The sequence below is a fragment of the Coturnix japonica genome, chromosome 3 (genome assembly GCF_054131305.1).
Source record: "Coturnix japonica strain WE chromosome 3, WE-NBRP24, whole genome shotgun sequence".
Lineage (NCBI taxonomy): Eukaryota > Metazoa > Chordata > Aves > Galliformes > Phasianidae > Coturnix > Coturnix japonica.
This window is the reverse complement of record NC_140665.1, coordinates 24329983-24351053: the sequence shown is the minus strand read 5'-3', so window position 1 is coordinate 24351053 and position 21071 is coordinate 24329983. Positions and strand designations below refer to the sequence as shown.

Sequence of the window (21071 nt, the reverse complement as noted above, 5' to 3'; positions counted from 1 at the left end):
GGTAGTACTTAAATTCAGACAGAAAAAAAAACCAAAACACTTCTATTAGCAACACATAGCCCATCTCACTCCTCCTTTCCCACTACAAAACAATTCTTGAAATTCAAATTTAGAGTTGTATTAAGAATCTTTCCTATTGACTGTGATGCTCTACTATTGAGCTAAATGGTCCATTTCTCCTTCTCTTTCCATTACAAGAAAGATGCTCATTCATCACAAACAACACAAAATTTTCCTTCTTTCCCTCATCAGCATGTATTTCCTTCAAAGCATCCAGGAATAGCTCCCTCAATAGCTATAGGGAAGATACCACTCCAAAAGTCGCCATTTCAAAAAGGATCTTTCAATTTCTGTATTGCCATACTAACAAGGGCCTGTGTGATAAGCCATCAGGATCTTCTGTTTTAGATAAGGTGAGTCTTTGGAAAAAAGGAGAGGTCATATCTCCGCTCCAGTCCCCTTATGTTCTACAGTGAGCAATTCTAGTCTTGGCTGACACGCTCAGTAATGAGTGCTACTGTCACATTTATACAGTCATTCAGTAGCACACAAGAAAATAATAGAAGAGAACATAGTAAAACAGAGTGCAAGGAGAATAAGTAGCCAGGTATTGTGGCCACCTAGAAGAGAATTATAATTTAGCCATGGTTATCTTTCTGGTACAAGGTGAGCTCATATAAGAGCTCTCCGCATGAGCTTTTTTCCAGTGTATATTCTGTGTATTCTGTTCTCTCTGCTGTTGCATTCCTTTGCCAGTGCATTTACTTTTACATTTATAAAACTGTGCTTTGGATCCTCAGACAAATACATCAATCAAAATCTCAAAACTTTCAGAAAATAACCCTGAATTTAAAACTTGATTAATCTTCCCTAATGTTGGAAAAGGTTTGGTTTTTGTTATACTTCAGTGGTTTCTTTTGTCCTCATGTTTCATCAGCTCTTTATTTTCATTTTTCTAAAATTGTAGTTAATGACTATAAACCAAAATTTCCATTGTAGTTCTAACTTCAAGTCAGATTTCAGGCAATTTCAACCTGAATTTCAACAACTGCATAAATTAGCCTGTTTAGTTTCTAGCTGTGGCACATAGAATATGAGATATATGTATAAGCTGGCCAGAGCACGGCAAAACAAGAAAAGTTGATTTTTTGGATTATTGTTGTCTGTCATTATGCAAAATGATGAAAAGTGCACTCATTTTTCCAGGTCAGTGACAGACCTATTCCTGGTCAACAAGAGACCTGCTTTCAGACTGTATCACAGCTCTGCCATGAAACTTGAGGCCAAATCTGGGCACCTCAGAGCCCCAAGAAAGCTACTCTGAAAACAGAACTGTGGAAAGGTCACCGAAGACAGAATTACAAGTTCAGTGGTCCTGTCCTTATGTAAGCTTAGGACATAATCCTTCTACATACACAGTAAGCAAAGGAGCACACAGAGGAGCAGCTGTTGCAGAGCTGCAAAGTATCCACAGAAATAAAGCAGAACAGCTTCTAAGCGGGCAATTATTCCCACCTGAGAAAGCTCTGGAAAAACAACAACACACACCTCAGGCAAATGGGCATGCATAGTTAAAGCATATTTGGAAAAAGTGGTATTTAATTTCACTGAATTTAACAGTGAAGACCCTGATGCATCTGTACTGAAAAACAACAGAAATGAAGCTTTATATCCAGCTGAATTAACAGATATCTCAACCATTAAAGTCCCAGTCCTACAAAGTGCAATTGCCAGGAATAGAGGCAGTGGAATGAGGTTTCATTGCATTCACGGTACAGCTCTTCAAGCAATTACAGACCATCATATGTATATGCACAGATAATGAAATAATACGTCTGTCATAAAATTTTAAAAAACAATTAAGGTTGAAAGTTATGTAGAATCTATTCGCAAACAGGCTGATTATAGGCTGAATGTATTTGTTCATATATCCTTTCTATACAGAAAATGAACTACAGAACATTTCAGAGTGCTTGACTTAATATGGTTTTCCTATTCCTTCAGCTTTTTTACCAACTGAAAGGAGACATGTGTTTGAAGATAATTGAAAATAAGAAGCATAAAGACATAGTCATTCGAGAAGGGGAGGTAAAACACAATTGTTTTTCTCTTATTGTTTTACACAGGTATATTAAGTTAATATTTTATGAAGTATTTCATGATCAGTTTATCACTGCTGTGTAAGAGGTGCCATTGGACTAAAAAAAATATAAGCAATGAAAGCCTGGATGCAGCATAGCAAATTCCATATAATTAACAACAAACTATAATATTCTGTGCAACATTTCACAACAGGTAATCTCTAATCACTAGCTTTCACAACCATCATAATATCAGAAAAGTTTTAAAATGTATTTATAAATAAAACATACTCAAACTGTATCCAGATGTTTTTCTATATAGAAGCTGACTTGCTACAGCACATAGCTCAGTGCTATTGAAGAAACTGTGACTAGGTTTTTGCTTCATGTTACTGCTAAAGATGTTTTACTACTGCTACTCGTTATCATCCAAAGATTGAACTGCATTCAGCTTTTAAAAGGATGAAATATTAGATCTTGCGGGACCACTCTTAAAAGAAAAGGAAATGCAACAGACCCAACAACTTAATATCACTAAAAAGAAGTATTACAACCTTTTCAATGATGAAACAGGATGTAAGCTTTCAAACCTATAGATGAGGAGATTTCGGTAGCAGACTCCACACTTGGCAAGTACACCCACCTTGGCATGTACCAGAAGAATTAATGAGAAGGAGCAAACAATATCCTTAGTGGGAAGGCTGTCACCAGTCCTTGTGAAGCACTATTGTTAGCTCTGCCTTGCAGACAGAGAAACTGAAGTGACTTGTCCAAACTCAGCTAAAGAATCTGTAGCACTCAATAACAGCACAGCCTAACCACCTTCTTACATAGTTACATAGCTGCTAGAAAGAGATTTGCTTTCAAAATTTAGTAATAGGCTTCTCCCAGCCAAATATTACCTGTTCTTTTTCTGACACTCGCACAAATAAGTAGTCCTTCTTATTTGTTAATTATTTTTGGAGAATAACACTCCTCATTGTGCAGTCACGTCTTGCTACATTTCAGGGGTTATGGTTAGTTTAGAAATCCTGAGCGGTCAAACAATTTGCTTTTTATTTCTATCCCTGCTAATGAAAAATTGAAGTAATTCTATAGATTTCAGATAGTGTAAATGGTTGGATTTTTGTTTTGCAACTAGCAAAGTGAATCAAACTGGGAAGGACAGCACCACACTGCAATAGAGGCAGCGGTGATTGTTGAATCAATGGTCATCGTTCACTGAGAAAGCAAGAAGCAGCATCCCCTTGGCTATTGAATTAAATACAGCTGCAAGGAACAGCATAGATCAACACAGTAGCAGGAAAGTAGGGTGGTGAGCAAAGGAATTTGCAGGTTGGTTGCAGCTGAAGGACTACAGATGAAACAAAGACCTACTAACATTGGTGCTTTCCTATTTCTTCTGTCTGAACAGATGTTTCTCCTACCTGCCAGGGTACCTCATTCTCCTCAAAGATACGCGGACACTGTAGGTCTTGTAATTGAGAGGCAAAGACAAAAGACAGAAATGGATGGGCTCAGGTGAAGTATAATTGTTGGTAAATCTATTACAATTCATAATATGCGACTTATCATGTCAATATAATACTGTGTTTTAGTTACTTGATAGTATAACAGATTTATCCTGGCAGTTTTGTACAACTTTTATCCAGAAGTTTATTTATTCATACACACATATACAGAAATCTCGTGCAGTGTTTGGCTTAGTCAAGCAGAGAATAGGTTGAGATGTGCCTATGATATGTGCAATAATTATAGCTATCAAAATATGCGTTGCTTACTACTATCACCTGAAGTTTTAAAGTCTCAGTTTTGTAACAGTACAGATCAGAAAACATTTTCCTACCAGTTCTGGCAAGTTAAACATTAATTCCTTAAGCACTGGAAGCAAAAAGAAGAGCTTTACTGGCAAGCATGTGGGTAGCTGGAAACAAAAGTCAGTTTTCTTAGTATTAACACCACTGCACAATAAACACATCTGCCTAGATTTCTATTGCTTAATGAGAACAATGTCTTCAAGTAAATGAGAGTTTTATTTTTATATTCTAGTGGGAACAGGACTGAGCCTTGTTCTGCTGTCTTAAAGCCTTCATAAGGCTAGGTGGACAAGTCATGGCAGATAGAAAGTTTGGCTTGATATTAAATAGATAGTGACCAGAGCAAGATGATAGTTACTCATATAATTTAAAAAGATGTAAAATCTCAGCAGTGTCTGTTTCTGTCCTTTTACCTACAGTTTTGACAGTTGTGTGAGCTGTACCATAGCAGGGCGACTGTGAATATGCAAGCTAGAAATACTGTTTATTCAAACAAAGAAATATAAAGGAATAGGAAACTAAGAAAGGGACCATGTTCAAAAAGTCACTGGAATGGATTCCAAGCTGTAAACAAATACAGCTAACTTGAAACAGCATACATCGATGTATTTTTGTTGTTGTTTTGTTTTTATTTTCATGAATTCTGAATATTGGTATTATTAAAAGAGATGCTGTGAGCTAAAAACAACTAGCTAGTGATCTGGAAAACAGTGTTTACTTGAATTAAAAGACAGATAGCTTATGTAACTTCAAATGAAATAACATGCCTTGTACATGAATTTTGGGAATTGCATAAGTTGAAGAGATGTTCAATAGTTTTCCAAGGTAGATAAAAGTAGGGATCCACACTGTGACACAGTCATGTTGTTGGGAAAAACTTAAAATAATTAAAAGCTAGCATATGGTTAGCAGGTGGGAAAAAAATAATTAAATTAACAAAACACGCTCTTAATTGAAACTATCTAATCAGGCATCTGAAAATAAATGAAGTGTTATAACACTGAAATTATGAACAAAGATGCCTGAAGTTTGGGAAGAGAAAGTTGTGCTTATTTTTGAAGTGACATTTGCTTTGTGTGTGCTTCTAGGAAATGGAATTTATAACCAGTTTCCATTCTTGTCAAACCTCTCACTTCCACTCATCAACAGCAAGGATTGCTTTGAAGCATGCTGACTTAAGGACTAATGCGCTGCTGCCATTACATTATTTACCATGCCTACAAATTTCAGTCATAAACCAGACCCTCCAGCATGCTGATTATTGTGCAAGTGAAAGAGCCTGCCCCATTGTTTCAGCCTCACTGATGCTTACACTGTTTTTATAATAAAAAATGCACTAGCAAAACTTAATCCTATGGTAAAGAGGTTAAAGTTCAGTTTCAGATGTTAAATTAGATTCTTTAGTACTTCATAGGCTTTTTTTGACTAAGATATTTGTAACATTTATCTCAAAGATTCTCAAGTGTCCAAAATTTGTGCTCATAGCACAGCTTTTTCCACACTGGAGACATTAATGATCCTTACTTTCTAAATACTTTCTTCTTGCACATATTGAGGAACTAAGGAGCTTGTAGAAAATTCTTGGGCAACACTGCTATGTACAGTTGACAGGTAAGCAGAGGTTAAACCAGATGTTTCATACAAAAGATTATCATGCTAGAAAGATAAAATACTCACCAATACTGAAGGTTCACAGTAAACTCTGCAAAAGAACAATCTCCAGAGAAAGAGATCCTACCTTAGTGGTAGTCAGCCCCTAAATGAGATCTGGGATAGGTGGAGCCAAGCTCCACCCCTTCCAGTAGCACAGCTGAATTACCTTCACCTGTGCTCCTGCAGCTGACTCATTGCTTGCCTCAGGTGGTTAATCAGAGTTTCAGGCTGTGATCAACAGTTTCCCATACACTGCTATAATCATATGACAGACATGATTAACACAAATACACCAGAGTAGAATCTCATAAGCCTCATTTACCTCTTTAAACATCAATTCAAGTCACTAACACAAAGGACACATAGGATCTACTTACAATCACTTGTAATATATGACTGTACTGAAGCATCCCTGCCTTATAGTCATATGTTATGAAATTTGTAGGTAAATTCTATATGTGCCATTCCATAGACACATATATTGATCTTAGCACAATTAAGCCGTTAAGACAAAATAATGCAAATAAAACACTAAGATCCTGTACAGGAGGGTGAGCTAAATATCTCCCAAATTTATGCAATTGGAAGCCATATACATTTTGGCAAACAAGTCTGTAAACAACCTTGTATTCTTATCAGCCTGTGCACAGACAAAAAGCAAGCAGATTTTTAGAGGAAATATTTATCTAATACCTTAACAGAAGAAATTACTGGGGACTGTATTTGATAAGAGTTGTTTTTGTAGTAACTTTACCTAAAGCAAGAGCTATAGATTCTAAAGTATTATGGACCAATTAAGTTCCTAGGATTAAATCTGGAAAGTTTTGTGAAGAGAATTTGGTGAATTATCAGTGGTTGATCAGTGGAACTCCTAGGCCCTCAACACAAGTTTAAGTACCCCCAACCAGTCAGCTAATCAGGGAAGTGTAAAGCTTCCCTAAATAACCCTGAATCAAAACAAAGTGCACCAAGCTTGAGAATAGTGCACACTAAATAGCTGTTTGCCTGAAAAAACTGAAATTACCTGATCTGTTAGTTAATAAAAGACTGACTAATGTTTTCACTTTTGTCAGGTACTATGTGGGAACATCAACTAACGTCCTCTTTGAAAAATGGTTTCACTGTGAAAATCTTGGCACTCAGCTTGCACCAATAATTCAAGAGTAAGCTTGCTAATTTCTAAATTAAAACTTATGAATTTCAGAAGAACATTTGCAATGATCTAATAGACCTTTATTAGTCTGTGATCTATACACTTCATTTTCTACCTACATTGCATTTTACATTGACTTGTTAAAAGTAAATCATTGCTCCACAAATTTTAAATCATACCTTGTACATCCCAAACTAATTAAATCAGATTTTAAAAGAACTCCCCACCTCTACCTGTAATATACATTGTGAATGAATAAGAGTACAGTTCTGCTAAATATGAGAGGAACTGAATGAAAATTTGGTTCTTGTTTAACTAAGTAAAACTATAAACTGTTTTTGAGCTCTTTCACTCATTCATTGCCTTGGTTTGAATATTTTCAATCAATCCATATTGTACACGAATAATCAGGACTGTGGCAAATTTGCTAAGTATTGTAAAAAGCATCTGCTTCCCAGGAAATATGCAGAAGTTACCAATTAACTTATTAATTTGCTAAATGTTCACTAATGATGATCCAAGTAATATTGGACAAGGAGCAAGCAATAAATACATAAATAAATCAAATCAGTACAGTACCAGAGTAGGGATTTTTTTAGTGAAATGAATTTTTGAGAACTTTCAACCCAACAGTAAAATTGGCATAGCCCCGCTGAATACACGTGATAATAGAGAACGACTTGGCATAGCTGTTTTCAGTATTACTGCTTAATCTCTATTAAGACATGAGCATAACTTTTTAACTGATGCATAATGTTTATTATTTTAGATTTTTCAATTCCAAGCAATATAAGACCGGAAAACCAAATCCAGGTAATGTGTCTTCTTCTGAAATTAATTTGCATCTGATTGAACAGTGATTCTGTCTATATGACTCTAACCATATGACGGATTATAGAGTTTGTGTTTTTCTGTGAGATTTGTAAATGAAAATTATTTTGATAAGTAATTTATTTCATTAATCATAAATAAAACCTTTATACATGATTGCCAAAAATATCTTGTCTGTTCATGTGAATACACCAGGTAACTGTACAGTGCAAAATCACATTGTCTGTAACTTTCTTTCATGGCAAGAATTTTTTTTTCCACAACTGTAGAAATTAAGGTCTTCGTGATAATATATATCTTCCTTCACTTATAAAATAAGTGAAGGAAGATATATATTATATATATAGATATATAATATAAGGAAGGAAGATAAATATAAAATATAAGGAAGATAAGATAAATAATCTTCCTTCACTTATAAACTTGAGGAATAATAGCACCTAGGCGAAGGCACGTGCTTTTAGTTCATGTAGGGCATGATCACTTTAGCATTTTATTCCTATGCTATCTTAACCTATTTTTATTTTTCACATTTCTCTGATTCAATAATCACCATAAAAAAGTCAGTGGCTGTATAGATATCCAGTCTTAATTGGTACTGTAACAAAGTTTTTACTCAAGTACTAAAATGGGGTTAGATTTTTTTTGTGACAGCACATTCCTTAAACATGGTTGCCTTTGTTGCTCTCCCTCAAATGAGAGGTTCACAGAAGAGTCCTGTATGGCACAGCAGCCTTACAAACCTTTGTATTAGGAAACATTAAGCCAGACAAAAGCTGCCTGAAAGACTGCACCTGTAATATGGTGTCTCTGAATGACTATGAAGTGTGCTTCTCGGAAAACACTGTGCTTCTAAATAAATAAGATCTTCTTGTCTCCTAGACTTTGCTTCTCTATATATGCAACATCAAAATGTATTTAGTTTAGTTTGGTCTCTCGCAGAAGGTTACCACCAGAGCTGCCTGAGATAGTTCTGATTAAAAGTAAAGCACTATATTAGCTCTCACAGATCTAGATGAAATGTATGACGTGCTTTTCTATCCCAGCATGCAAAAGAGTAATACCCTTATATTTATCTTTTGCTTAGTTGCTCTTGGGGGGGTTGGGAGGGGGAGGGGAGGGGGGGGGGTTGTTTTTTGGGTTTTTGTTTGTTCGTTTTTTGTTTTCAAATGAGCAGATATTAGGACAGCTACTGTCTCTCACTGTGCTTTCACAATGACTGGCATAGGAAGTATAATTTCAGATGAAACCTCTAGATGCTGCTGTAATAAAAAGAATATCTTCTCATGCATCCTTTCCATGTTCAGTACATAGATTTTTCACTAAGTAAGTGTCCCTCATTAGTGTGAACTAAGTATTTATATCATAGAATCATATTATAGAATCATAGAATGGCTTAGGTTGAAAAGGACAATAATGATCATCTGATGATAATAATCATAACATCATATCAGAATCAAATGAATTATATCAAAGCAGAGAAAAAGAACATCAGATATTTACTTTGTCAATACTTTTGGAGAGAATGAGAATGAAAGAACAGAGCCGACAATCAGAAGTTATGATATCTTCACTACCTTAAAAAAATATATTGAAAAGTTATTAATAAATCCAGTAAATGAGTTTTTTCCTTGTCAGCTGTTCAAACAGCTTTATAAAGGCCAGAAGGCATGAGAAACTTCAATTAAGGCTGAAAAAAGCCTTTCTGAGACTCAGTAAATAAACAAAGCAAGCAAACAAATGTTCCTATTTTGCTCAGGACTCAGCACACCTTATTTCCCCTGAATAGATTCTGCCCAGCCCTGGAGGTGTTCAAAGCCGGGTTGGATGGTGCCCAGGGCAGCCTGGTCTAGTATTAAATGTGGGGGTTGGTGGACCTGCCTGTTGCAGGCAGGGTCAAAGATTCATGATCCTTGAGGTCCTTTCCAACCTGGGACATTCTGTAATTCTTACATTAACTTCTAAGTCAAGGCAACTAATATTTGAAAAGTTCACATCTTAACTCTTGCTACAAGCAAAAGGTAACAAACATATATGGCTGGATTTAGCTTCTCGGTTTTTTCAGTGTTTAGTTTTCATGGACACTGAAAAGATGAAAGTTAGTGGTGTCTTGTGCAAAAAAAAAAAAAAAAAAAAAGACAGATCTTTTAGTTACACAGCAGTAACGGAGAAATAGAGCTTTGGATCTATTCCCTCAGCAGATTTTTTTTTGTCTTCTTTTTCCCTCTTAAGAAGCAGAATGCAACAACCAGCATAACACTTGTAAGATTAAAATTGGTCTATGCAAAGGGCTGGATTTCAGCCTCTTCTTTCAGTTTATCTTCAGAAATCCAGAATCCCTTCAGTTTTAAAGTGCCATCTGAAGTACTCTTAAGTTAATTTATACGTAAATCAGAAATATTGCCTCCTCTGTTCAGGGAGAAATGGAAGAAAAACATCTTCAAAGAAAATCTTGATTGCAGTTCACTTGTACAGGAAAGCTATAAATGGAATCAATCAAGGCCCGATTGCCCTTTTTTTTCTTTCTTTTTTTTTTTCTTTCTTTTTTTTTCTTTTTTTTTTCTTTCTTTTTTTTTTTTCTTTTTTTTTTCTTTTTTTTTTTTTTTTTTTAGTATAAAACCAACAGAAGAGCCGCCACACCTAAGTCCAGACTTTTTATTTATGCTTTCTTGCTTAGCAATCGCTTGGGAAAGCCCCCTTCCAAGTAGGGAGCAGGATACTCAGAATACATGAAGAGCCATTAAAAAGACCTGTTTTTAGATGAGTACATTAAGGTGAAATATAATCAGTCAGAAACATACTTTACATGCAATCCTTACTTGAGGCACCTTTTATGGAAAAAAAATTGTACTGCATTATTAGCCTCTTCTGTTAACCATTTGTAATAGGGCTTGAGAAAACTTATCACCTTCCTTTTTCAAGGAGGATGAATACAGTTATTACCTAGGCTAAACTTGGATCATAACGGGATTTTTTATTCTCTTCTCTCATCTTTTAAGTACTTCCACATATGTGTAGAGCTACTTGTCTTCTTTCTGCTTCAAATATATGCATTAAAAGGAGAGGCAGCATGTGAGAATTTAGGTGGTAGGAATACTCCTCTTGGCAATGTACTTTGCAAACAGCCAGCAGCAAGTCTACAGGACAGAACAGTATTCAGGCTGACTAAAAATAGTCAAGCATTTTGAATTGCCTGGACCGACCATAACTGCACAGGAAGCTATAAGAATCTTCCAGGTCACATTCATCTCACATTCATCTCCCTCCCAAAGGAGAGAGAAGAGGCTAAAATCATCTAATAAATACCTACAATCCACATAACTATGCATCCTCTTGTTTGCTTCCTCCATTCCCCTTCCTTTATATTTAACAACTCTCCATACAGATATATATCACCACAAGGAGTATACAGCCAATGCTAGAGATGAAGAGTTCAGACACGCCACAACTAATCTAAGTACACTCTGGATATGTGTACTCTGCCATATGAAAGCTTCTACTAAACCCTTCAATCCCAAACCTAAATGCATCATCCAAAAGCAAGGAATGCTGCAAGTTCCTTGGAGCCAGGAGCTGATTTAGGACGCAGAGGTAGTAATGACAGCACCAAAGAAAAACCCAAGGTCTCCAGGAAGAAGAGTGATTCTTCTGCAATATCCTCAACTGAGCCTCTTTCAGGGGAAGCAGAACATGAACTGCAGTCTGAGAGCTCTCCTTATGCTTCACCATAGGAAGCAAGACACTGCTGACCTTTAAGAGCATAATGTATATAATAAACCTGCCATGAAAATAGGAAGAAATGCCATATAAAATTGTTTCCTTTCTGTTCAGACTTCAGGAAAAAAAAAATAAAAATCTAGTATTTTAAAAAGCTTTAAAGATCAGAGCAGTCTCACAGCAGGTACATCTTCTCTAATAAGGTAGATGCCTTTTCCCTCACACTGTTAAACGTTCCCCAGACAGCAACATCCGAAACAGACAACTCACAGTGTCAGTCTGACATTTTCATCAGTTTCTAAGGCTATTTAGTAATAATAGCTCACTCATATTGTACAAAGCCTCACTCCACAAACGTAGAGAAGGCTTATGGCACTTCCTCTTCCATAGAAGGAGACAATTAATGATGCCCTCAGCCACATAAAAGCAGATTCAGATTCAGAAACAGTAGGTAAGTTTCCCTAATTTAGGATTGTACTCCAAACCCTGTTCAAAGGCTAAAGCCTGGCATTCTTAATTACAATGACCTAGTGGTATCGTAACAGAAAGATAAACTAAATGTTGCAATTTTATTGTTTTAATTTACCCTCTTCCTTCTGGCTGCTGCTGCTATCTCCTTTTGGAGAGGCAATATTTCTTTATTAAAATAATATTGTTCAAAGTTTTCCACATCAAACTTCTGTTTCAATTAGGAAAAAAAAAGGTGTTGTTTATATTCTAGCACAGATTTAATGACACAAAGAAAAATGTGCCTAGAAATAATTACATGGACAAATAATAAATTTGCAGTCACGCCAGTTCTCAGGGCATGCTACAAAAATAAATACAGTTACACAGGGAAAGGAATGATTACACCCAATGAATGCTGCATTTTCAGCTGAATGTTTCTGCATTTATACTCAGCAACAGTGAAACGAACCAACTAACTCGAAAATAATCAGTCATGTTTGGTGCTCTGGGTTTTTATATGGAATTAGTTAACTACCTCCTTTCTTTTTCTTCTTCTTCTTTTTTCTAAATCCAGATGCCTAAATTTACGTCTTTCAGTCCACAAGTTTTAGATAATTTGATTTGCAGAGGTATTAAACTCCTACTGGTCTCATTGACATTTCCATTAACATTGAGAATGGCTATTCCACAAATTAGGTAGGAACATGTTTTTCCCCACATCCCAAGGGATATATTATTGCCAGTATTGGCAATTTAACATGAAACTGCAAGAAAAGTCACATCAGAACAATTCACTACTATATAGCATCTCTTGAGAGATGGAAGGGATAATAATAAAGTGGATAGAAATAAATGAATATATAATTCTAAGATAACTCCTTATCTCTTGCCCAGACTATTTTATGCTCAGTTATGGGATAGGAGGATCTAAACATTCCCCTTTGGATAAGGACGTTTATTGCTTCTACAGAAGGTGACACCATTGCAAAGGTGCTTTCCTCAAACCTTTGCATAGAGATAAGACCATAGATCACAGAGATCTATGGATCTCTGTGAGCACCTTGGATACTCAAGATGGAGGGGCAAGAATTAGCAACAACAGTCCTTTCAGCAAATGTGATGTATCTTTTAGCTTAACACAAATGTATGCAATAGCAAATATGGCTGCTTTAAACCAGTTTCTGTTACCCAAGAAAAATAGAAGCTATAATCTATTAATACATAAGGAACCAATTATTCACTTTCCAAGGATCAGGGCTTTCTAAACACTCCAAATAGACAAACAGTCTCCAAATAGAGAGGCTTTCCTTGTGGCAGCCACCCGTAAATGAGGCATGTGGGAGGGGGGGGGAGGTGATGGGGGAACCTGGCTCCAGCCCTTCTAGTCACACAGGTGAATTGCTTCCACCTGTGCTCCTGGGGTGGACTATCAGGTGCTCAATCACTGATTCAGGCCATGACCTAACAGTTCCCATATACATAATATCATCGCATTGTAGGTTAAAGCTGAAAAGAGTGGTAGCAACTGTAAAGAATATTACTGTGGATTTGTATTTGATAATAATGAGGTCCAAAACTGGGCTTAGCTATGGAATTATTTAAATGGATCTCCTGAACAGTCCATTTGAAATGTATTAGATTTGGATTTCCACTTAGTGGTTCATTGTTTTGAGATATATATGGAGAGCTTTCAGCTAAGTGGCTTAAAATTACCATCTTCCTACACTTTGTTAGCATAATTTTGACCTTTCCTGTCAGTGAGGTCTCTTTGCTTCACAGTACAAATGGAACAGAAGAACTCCGGAAACGAGCCAACTCACATTTATTGTTATTGAAAACTAAGGTACAAGCAAAACTATATATATACAAAAAAATCAAAATATAGGGCATTAAGCTGAAAAGAAACATTCAGTTATTTTGAAAGCAACAGATTTCAACTCTGGTATATGCAAGACTGCAAAGAATCATGTACTCCTCATTGTAGCTCTTTAGCTCAAGTTCACAAGCATTAGAACAGCTGCAACTTTCCACTTCATGCAAGGGATGTGTGTCAGTGTAAGATGAGGACCTAGTCAAGCACACCATTAGCAGCATCAGACGTATCATGTCATATTCTTCATCATCTGAGCACTCTCCTATTTGTCCTACAATAATCAGTAGCAGAACCATAACAGTCATGTTAAACATTCACTTCATCTAGACTCAGAGACCATTACACTATCACCAGCTCAGTGTTGTTAAATTCAGAATTAGGAATAAGCTCTGAACTCATCACTATGTCCCACTGACAAGAAAGCATCAGAACACTGACCATCAGTTCTTTATGGCAAAAATTAAATTTTAAAAATTATTCATATTCACTTGGAATTAAATTGTACTTGTAATTCATGGGCACAAGAGGACGGTGCAACATAATAAGAGTGGAATGTGTAATGCATGCTCAAGGCAAAGTGTAAATTACTTTCCTGTAGTCCTGTACAGTGAGAAGACTTGTTGAATAGGACAGCTGGAGTCAGAGATCCCAAGAATTAGAAAGACTAGCGAAACTAGTCTGACTAAGAGTAAGAAAATACCAGCTAAGAAGTTTATAATTACTTTTCATCATTAGATTTCTGTTGCTTCTCGCCTAGTTCACTGCAGCGACTCAGCACGGACTCAGATGTGAACGATCCAAATCATTTATTACAAGTTCTCACATCCCTTATATACCTTCACAAGTTGTTATTTTCTAACTTTCCCATCCGCCCTTACAACTTTTCCAAACACCTTATATGTCAACAAAGCATTCTACAAAACACTTTTCAACTGTCCATACAGGCACATATCCAATCAGAGCTGTGAGACTCTTCTTCTCCTTGCAGAGGTGTCCTTGGTTCTCATGCTGTTTATCTTGCTCCACAGCTGCTGCTCTGAACAGCTTTTCTTGTATCCCCACAGTTCACAAAGGAATATTTTGGCTTTTTTACCCCAAATTCCTTTGAACTGATTGGGGTATTTATAGTTCTCCTTCCACTGTGATGCCACAGTGCCCACTCTAGAAATTCAACCTGTTGCTGTCCACTCTCCAGCAAATGAAGCCAGAACTGAGTTCATTGCTTGATGCAGGTCTGTGGAGAAGATGTATCACATGATGCTGAGCAGGACCCTTATGGCATGTTGGTATTTATATAGATACGTAAACATATACGTGCACATATACAGGACTCTGTGGTGTAAGAGATGACTAAATGTGTTTATATATATGTATCTATATTTACCTATCTGTATATATGCATATGAAAAGAATATATACGTTTATGTATATACACATATACTACTAAATACTGTATGTGCATATACTTTACTAAAACCCTGCCAGTGGCTAACTTTCTTGTATCCAAAAAGGCTTTTCTATACTCATTGGGTTTGTTTTATTCTAATTATAGAAAAGCCTCTGCTGTGTTCATATTGATTAAGAAAATTAAAATTGTTATTAATAGTGAAACAAAATATTCTAAAATTTATTTGAAAACTCATTCCTCTGAATAGCTTTTTATTAAAGTTCTTTATTTTTTTCTTCTTTTTTGTGAATATGCTTTCTGATGATGTTTTAGACATTCTTACTTTCATCTGTGTGTGAATCTGAATCATAATGGTATTTTAGACATTTATATTATATCTGTCTCTAACCAGAAAACTACTTTGCAATACAGCTGCACTTGAGTGTGTCCATAATTAAGGATAAAGTGCAGTGTTTCTAATCACCTCCAAAGGAAATTTGATGAACCTGTGAAAAGTGAGAAAACAACAACAACAGCCATACTGCAGTGTAAAAATGAATCTCCAAGCAATGACACTAACACTACTTTGTAATCTTACAAAGCAAGAAAATATACAGTATTTAGACTACGGCTTCTTAGTGCTTCCAGGCCCAAACTAGAATAGATCTAATCTAAAGATTTTTTTCCCGTTCTTACTTTCTCTGGTGGAGTTCACTATTCCAATGCAATATGCTAAATATGAGTTAAGTGATGTAAAAGTAGATTTATTTATTTTAAACCTAGAAGGTTGTTGTGTCTTTTTTTTTTATCTGCAGATTACTGATACTGACAAAGAGGTATTGCTTTGCAGAAACTTATTGGCTTATTCCATTTAGCTTAATATAATGAAATAAAAATAAATTCTAATGGTGAAATCTGTTTCCAAAGGAAATAAAAATGGTCACTCCCATCCGGATCTTCTAGAAATTAATAAGATTAATACAGACACTTGGTGCATGCTGTGATCAATTACATGAGAGCAGCTTATGCAGCAAACTGCTAAGCCTTGGATGCGCTGACCACATTTTCATACATCTTTCTAAGGCTGCATCTGGAATAGCTTTTGCTGAAAGCCTGTGGGGATGCATTCAGAACACTACAGAGCAGTGAAAGATGGCTTTAAAAAGAATCGGAACCACTCTGAATAAGGAATATACCGATACTTAATAAAACCTGATAATCCTATGATCAAGGCTAAAATTTGGCTGCTAGTTCATGAGCTCAGTGCCTTTGGGAGACAGCCATCTAGTGAGTTTTCCCTGCATCTAGGCTGACATACTTACTTGAAATTGTTCTAGAGGCCTTCCACAGTGGCTTCTCAGGACAAACTAGCTAGGATCCCCAAGGTGACAGCACTGTCTCTGCATTTCACCATGAGCTGGAAAATGACTAAGGTTAATTTCATATAGCAGTAACTCACAGCACAAATCTTGAATTTTACTAGCTACAGTCAAATTGCATTCAGTCTTCCAGCTATTTTAAACTAAATCAGTTGTGAAGGAAAATTACTTGAAATTAAATCCACCTACAAATCCAGGAACACCACAAGAAAAGCCTTTCATTAAACTTAAAGTGATTGCCAGTTGGCTTCACTGTGGACAGTGTATTTAATAACACTCAGGGGAGAAGAAGCACAAAAGCAAGTATTGACTCTGTGAGAGTCAGATGGTTGTGTGGTCTCATTCCACTCACATGGGAATAGGTAAGGAGTGACTCAGCAAAGGTCAGAAATAACATATCTTTTTTTTTTTATTTTTTTTTTTTTAATCAAGACACAAGTTTGTCTGAAAGAAACAAAGAACACATTAACAAAGAACTATACGTATACTGTTCAAATGTATCTTTAAGCCTGGATACACAACAATTCTGATAGCAGCTGCAGAGAAGCAACCACATCCAGACTTCAAATCTGACACACATGTCAGTCTCAAGTACTGTCATGATAACTGTAGCAATGAACAGTGCTATGGTCATTGTCTTTTAACTAGACAGTGTCTGTACATTGAACCCATTCTAGCTCTAAGCAACAACAAAAGTTTGCAAAGATCCAGGGAAATGTCACTAACAGCCCTCTGCCATTTTTACAGAAGAGCTCCTGAAAGAAACACCTTTCCCCCTAAATTGCACTTCTGTAATGAAGCCATTCTCCTTCCAAGACTGGTTGAATGATCATCGGGGAGAAATACATCAGAAGCAATCCTTGAGTGTGTTCGGAGATGCCTTTGAGACAGAGGTAGGAGTTAAAATTGCTATGAAGGAGTGGGAGATTTTTAAAGGTACAGATAATAGGTGCTTTGTACTCAGACTGAATGAATCCAGGTCTCACAACAGAGAAAACTACACACCCTTAGAGAGCAATTTCCCCTTAGCAAGCCTGGTCCCTGTACAAGCTCACTATTGTCCATTGCCCCAATTAATCTAGGGCAGGGGCCTACTATCTCAGCCACTGCTGTGTGCACAGTCAACCTCAGTTTTATTCCATTCACTTCCTTTGGGACTAAAACAGTTCTCTCCATCCCTCGCTCCCATATTTCTTGAATCAAAAATACCAGCATGATGCAAATACTACTCACAAGCGCGCTCAACTTCCCTATATGTTTCTACAGCATTCTCGTTGCCAAGTCTAATTTGAATGTGTAAATACACAGTGTTGTGGGGTTTTTTTTCCCCTTCTTAACCTACATAAAATGGAAACAAAGAGAACTGTACAGCACCCAAGAGCCAGGGCTATGCTAGAGCATTGCACTTCTTGGCCAGTCATACACAGTCCAATTTGGGTGCAGATGAAGCTGTCACCATTTGATAGCTGTGCACAACAGTTTATGAACATTCTCTCCCTGGGTCACATTCTGCAGAATCCAATCTATCTGACAGTGGAGTGACAGAGAGCATGGGACTTCAAGAAGAACACAGAGTAGGTAGACAGTGAAGAAAAATAATGTCTGATCTACAGCCTTTTTAATGTTATTGGGAAAATCTTTTTCGCTTCAGCAGGCTCTTGACAGGGCCCAGAGTTCACGAGGAGGAAGTGCCTGTTCCCAGAACAGAAGCAGGAAGGATATAGATGCCAAGCTGAGAGTGGGAGGAGGCAGTGGGAATAGATAAGTGAAGATACAGAGGAGCATAAGGAGTGGCAGGTGTGATCGGTTCCCTTTTTATCTTATCAGGAGGAATCAATATGAGAATACCAAACGAAATGTGAATTTTAATGTTGGTAAAAATAATGTCATATTCTATGAACATTTTTCTTTAAAAATAGAATATTTAAGTGCTGTAGAAAGATGAATATGTACACCTCACTCATGAGGATGAATCTATTACTTTTCTTCCTTGACTTTTTTTTTTTTTTTAGGTTATAGTTTATGGACCAGGAACAACTGAAAAAAGCAAAAAGAGTTCAGATATCTGGATATGGCAGCTGGTATGTAACAATTCAGTTTACACCTGTTAACCCTAGAGTTCATATTTCAGGTCAGGGCAAACTGAACAGTAGTACAGCCTCCTGGAAACAGCAACAGAAATTATTACCTTCTTCCTAATGGAAATTGACATCAACAGGAAACTTTGGCTTTAAACTGTCTTGAGAAATGACTGTAAACTACTATCACCATAAAAATGGTCTCTTTTCCCTCACCTTGTATGTTGAGGATGGAACCATCCTGCACCAGGTCTTGGTGAGGATTCTTGTTTCTGCTAGGGGATATCTTGTAAAAATATCAGAATGCCTCTGTGTAATAAGAACCATCACCTGTTACTTCTGCCTTGAACCATTTGTCCTCATACTTCAGGAATACTGGAATCAGGTAGACAAAGTTAATAACAATCTGAGAACTTGTTTATAATAAAGCACAGCAGTACGTAATCCACGTACCCTTCTTTCTATTGGCCTATAGGAAATGCAGCTCAAGGGAAACGCTGCAGAAAAAAAGCAAGTCAGACTAGCTTGTGAAACAGATGTTTCCATCAGTTCTCATTCTGCTGAAATTCACAGGGACCATCAACTACTAATTAAAGACATAACAATCTTGAAAGACACTTGTTTACACTGCAGCTTGCAGCAGACCATGCAATCAAGTCCATGTTGCTGGCAGGAATCTCGTTCCTCTGCTTGACAAGATAATGACAAGCATGTTCCTGTGTAGATGGACTCCCTTTAGTGATTTCTGTCAGCTCCCTGCTGGCTTGTGGACTACTTTTCAAGATGTAAAAAGGTATTAGGAATCAGAAAAGTAGAAAAGGAGTTTGAAGTACTCCTGGAGATTCTCTCTGTAAATTTCCAGAGAGTTGCACAAACTTACAAGGTGCTGGGTTGGATTGGTTGCAGCATATCCCCAAGATATCAAACAATAAGTTGCTGCTTTGTGATGGGGAGCAATGAACCATGAAGCATGTTTTTATTGATGCTAATAGTGTCAGACAGGGAACATCAGCTGAATATTTAGCTAGGCTTCATAAATCCGAGCAAGTTATAAGTGCTCTTTCAGTGGAAAAGATTTCCATACTTACCTGCAGAATTTTCTACTGTCTTACGACAGTACACATAAATAAAAGCTGACAATCTGTTCTTTCCCTTCAGGAGGGTGCATCTACTGTTACCATGGATGGAAAAACCCTGACTCTAGCTGCTGGTGATAGCCTGCTTGTCCATGCCCAGTGTTTGTGAGTAGAGATGAAAGATTTCCCAGCTTCCAACAATATAAATTCTGTGTATTTAGTCCATACCAAGCTGTGCATCATCTGGTGCAGAAATGAGGCCTCTGAGATTGCATGATTTGCAATAGTCTGCATTACTCCTTAGGGCAGAAGTCTACTCTGGAGCAAACAAAGCCAGGCATTTATCTAGCTCTCCCTTGATGATTAAGCTGGGGAAAATACAAGATATTTATTAAGAAAAAACAACACGCAAAAGATCGTGAAGAAAATTAGATGGTGAGAATACAATTCATAAGCAATCACAGCAGATACTAAGCTTCCAACCAGCCTTGATCAACAAAACACAAAAATGTTTGGGTGCTAGGCCAAGAGCACAGCTCTCCTCCTGGAGTAAGATTCAACTAGCATAACAGCTAACGCAGAAGCACTTACCATGAGACACAAACACTCTTGAACTACTGGTTACTTACCTTGTTAAAAAAGGTCTGTGCTGTGACTGTTTCAACCCTCATGTCACCCTCATTGAAACATATGCCTTTCCCTTTCATTCATCCATAAGGCAAGAAATTCTTCCCCACCGTGTCATGATGTTTGGTTTATACGGGTGATGATGTAGGGTAGATCCCAAAAATATGACAAGACATACCAATATAGAACAAGCGTAAGCAGAAGAGAACCTGTCTGTAATTTCTCTGCTTCTCAGCAGCATCAGCACGTAGTTGTTTGTGTGGATAGCTTGTCCTCTCATATTACCCCATACACACTGGGTTATTTCTCTGTTTTCCCAGGTACTGCTGGAAGAGATCTGAGGAATGCATTGCTCTTTACATTGCTCAGGATCCAAAACGCAAGCAGCCTTATAACTAGTTTCTATAGCACTTGACTTTGATGATAAAGAAGTTTTATCCTACTTGTCTCATCTTAATAATCTTTTAATCAGAATCCCTGGAAATATGAGCAATCTAACATAACGGTTACATTGGAATTAAGTGTAATCAAGTGCTGTGCTTTATAATTACTTCTTTTTCCCCAAGTAAGTAAAAATTCAGCAAAATCTTCAACCAGTTATTATGTTAAAAACAAACAAAGCCATACCTTTTATGTGAAATCAAAGGAAAACAGATCCAAGCGACACTATTAGATATACAGTAATATAAATGATACTATCTAGAATAAATTAAAAGTTTTTCAAGAGCAAGCCTTACTGTGCCTGCTTACTGAACGCTCTTTTTATCTCCTTACCTCAGGTTTGCCATCTGTAATAAACTGAGTATGTTAGCCCCCAGAGCACAGAGCTTTTATTTGTGATAAGTTAGAGATCTTCTGAGAGCTGTGGATAAAAGTACCTTTAAAAAAAAAAAACAAAAAACAAACAAAAAAAACCCCACAAAACTTTATCTACTCCACTGCTTGAGGT

General features: G+C 36.8%; 1 protein-coding gene and 1 long non-coding RNA gene across 5 annotated transcripts in view; one reads left to right on the top strand and one right to left on the bottom strand.

Moving 5' to 3' along the window:
- The window catches only part of HAAO (3-hydroxyanthranilate 3,4-dioxygenase), a 30844-nt gene extending 9992 nt beyond the window's left edge, over positions 1-20852 (top strand). The window contains exons 3-10 of one of the 4 annotated variants that reach the window (XM_015857539.3): positions 2005-2088; positions 3496-3602; positions 6625-6714; positions 7474-7517; positions 17089-17234; positions 18354-18422; positions 19578-19660; positions 20443-20852. In XM_015857539.3, the coding sequence (XP_015713025.2) occupies positions 2005-2088; positions 3496-3602; positions 6625-6714; positions 7474-7517; positions 17089-17234; positions 18354-18422; positions 19578-19660; positions 20443-20521 (702 nt within the window). In that variant the 3' untranslated portion in view covers positions 20522-20852. Of the gene's footprint in view, positions 1-2004; positions 2089-3495; positions 3603-6624; positions 6715-7473; positions 7518-10920; positions 11348-17088; positions 17235-18353; positions 18423-19577; positions 19661-20442 lie in introns of those variants that run through there. The other 3 variants (XM_015857540.3, XM_085543032.1, XM_085543033.1) reach the window with 3 other exon arrangements.
- On the bottom strand, positions 14365-16417 carry LOC146761317 (uncharacterized). Its single transcript, XR_014944577.1, has 2 exons — positions 16285-16417; positions 14365-14809 (listed from the first exon to the last, which is right to left on the bottom strand). It is a non-coding gene; the product is annotated as an uncharacterized LOC146761317 (long non-coding RNA).
- Positions 20853-21071: the final 219 nt, after the last annotated feature.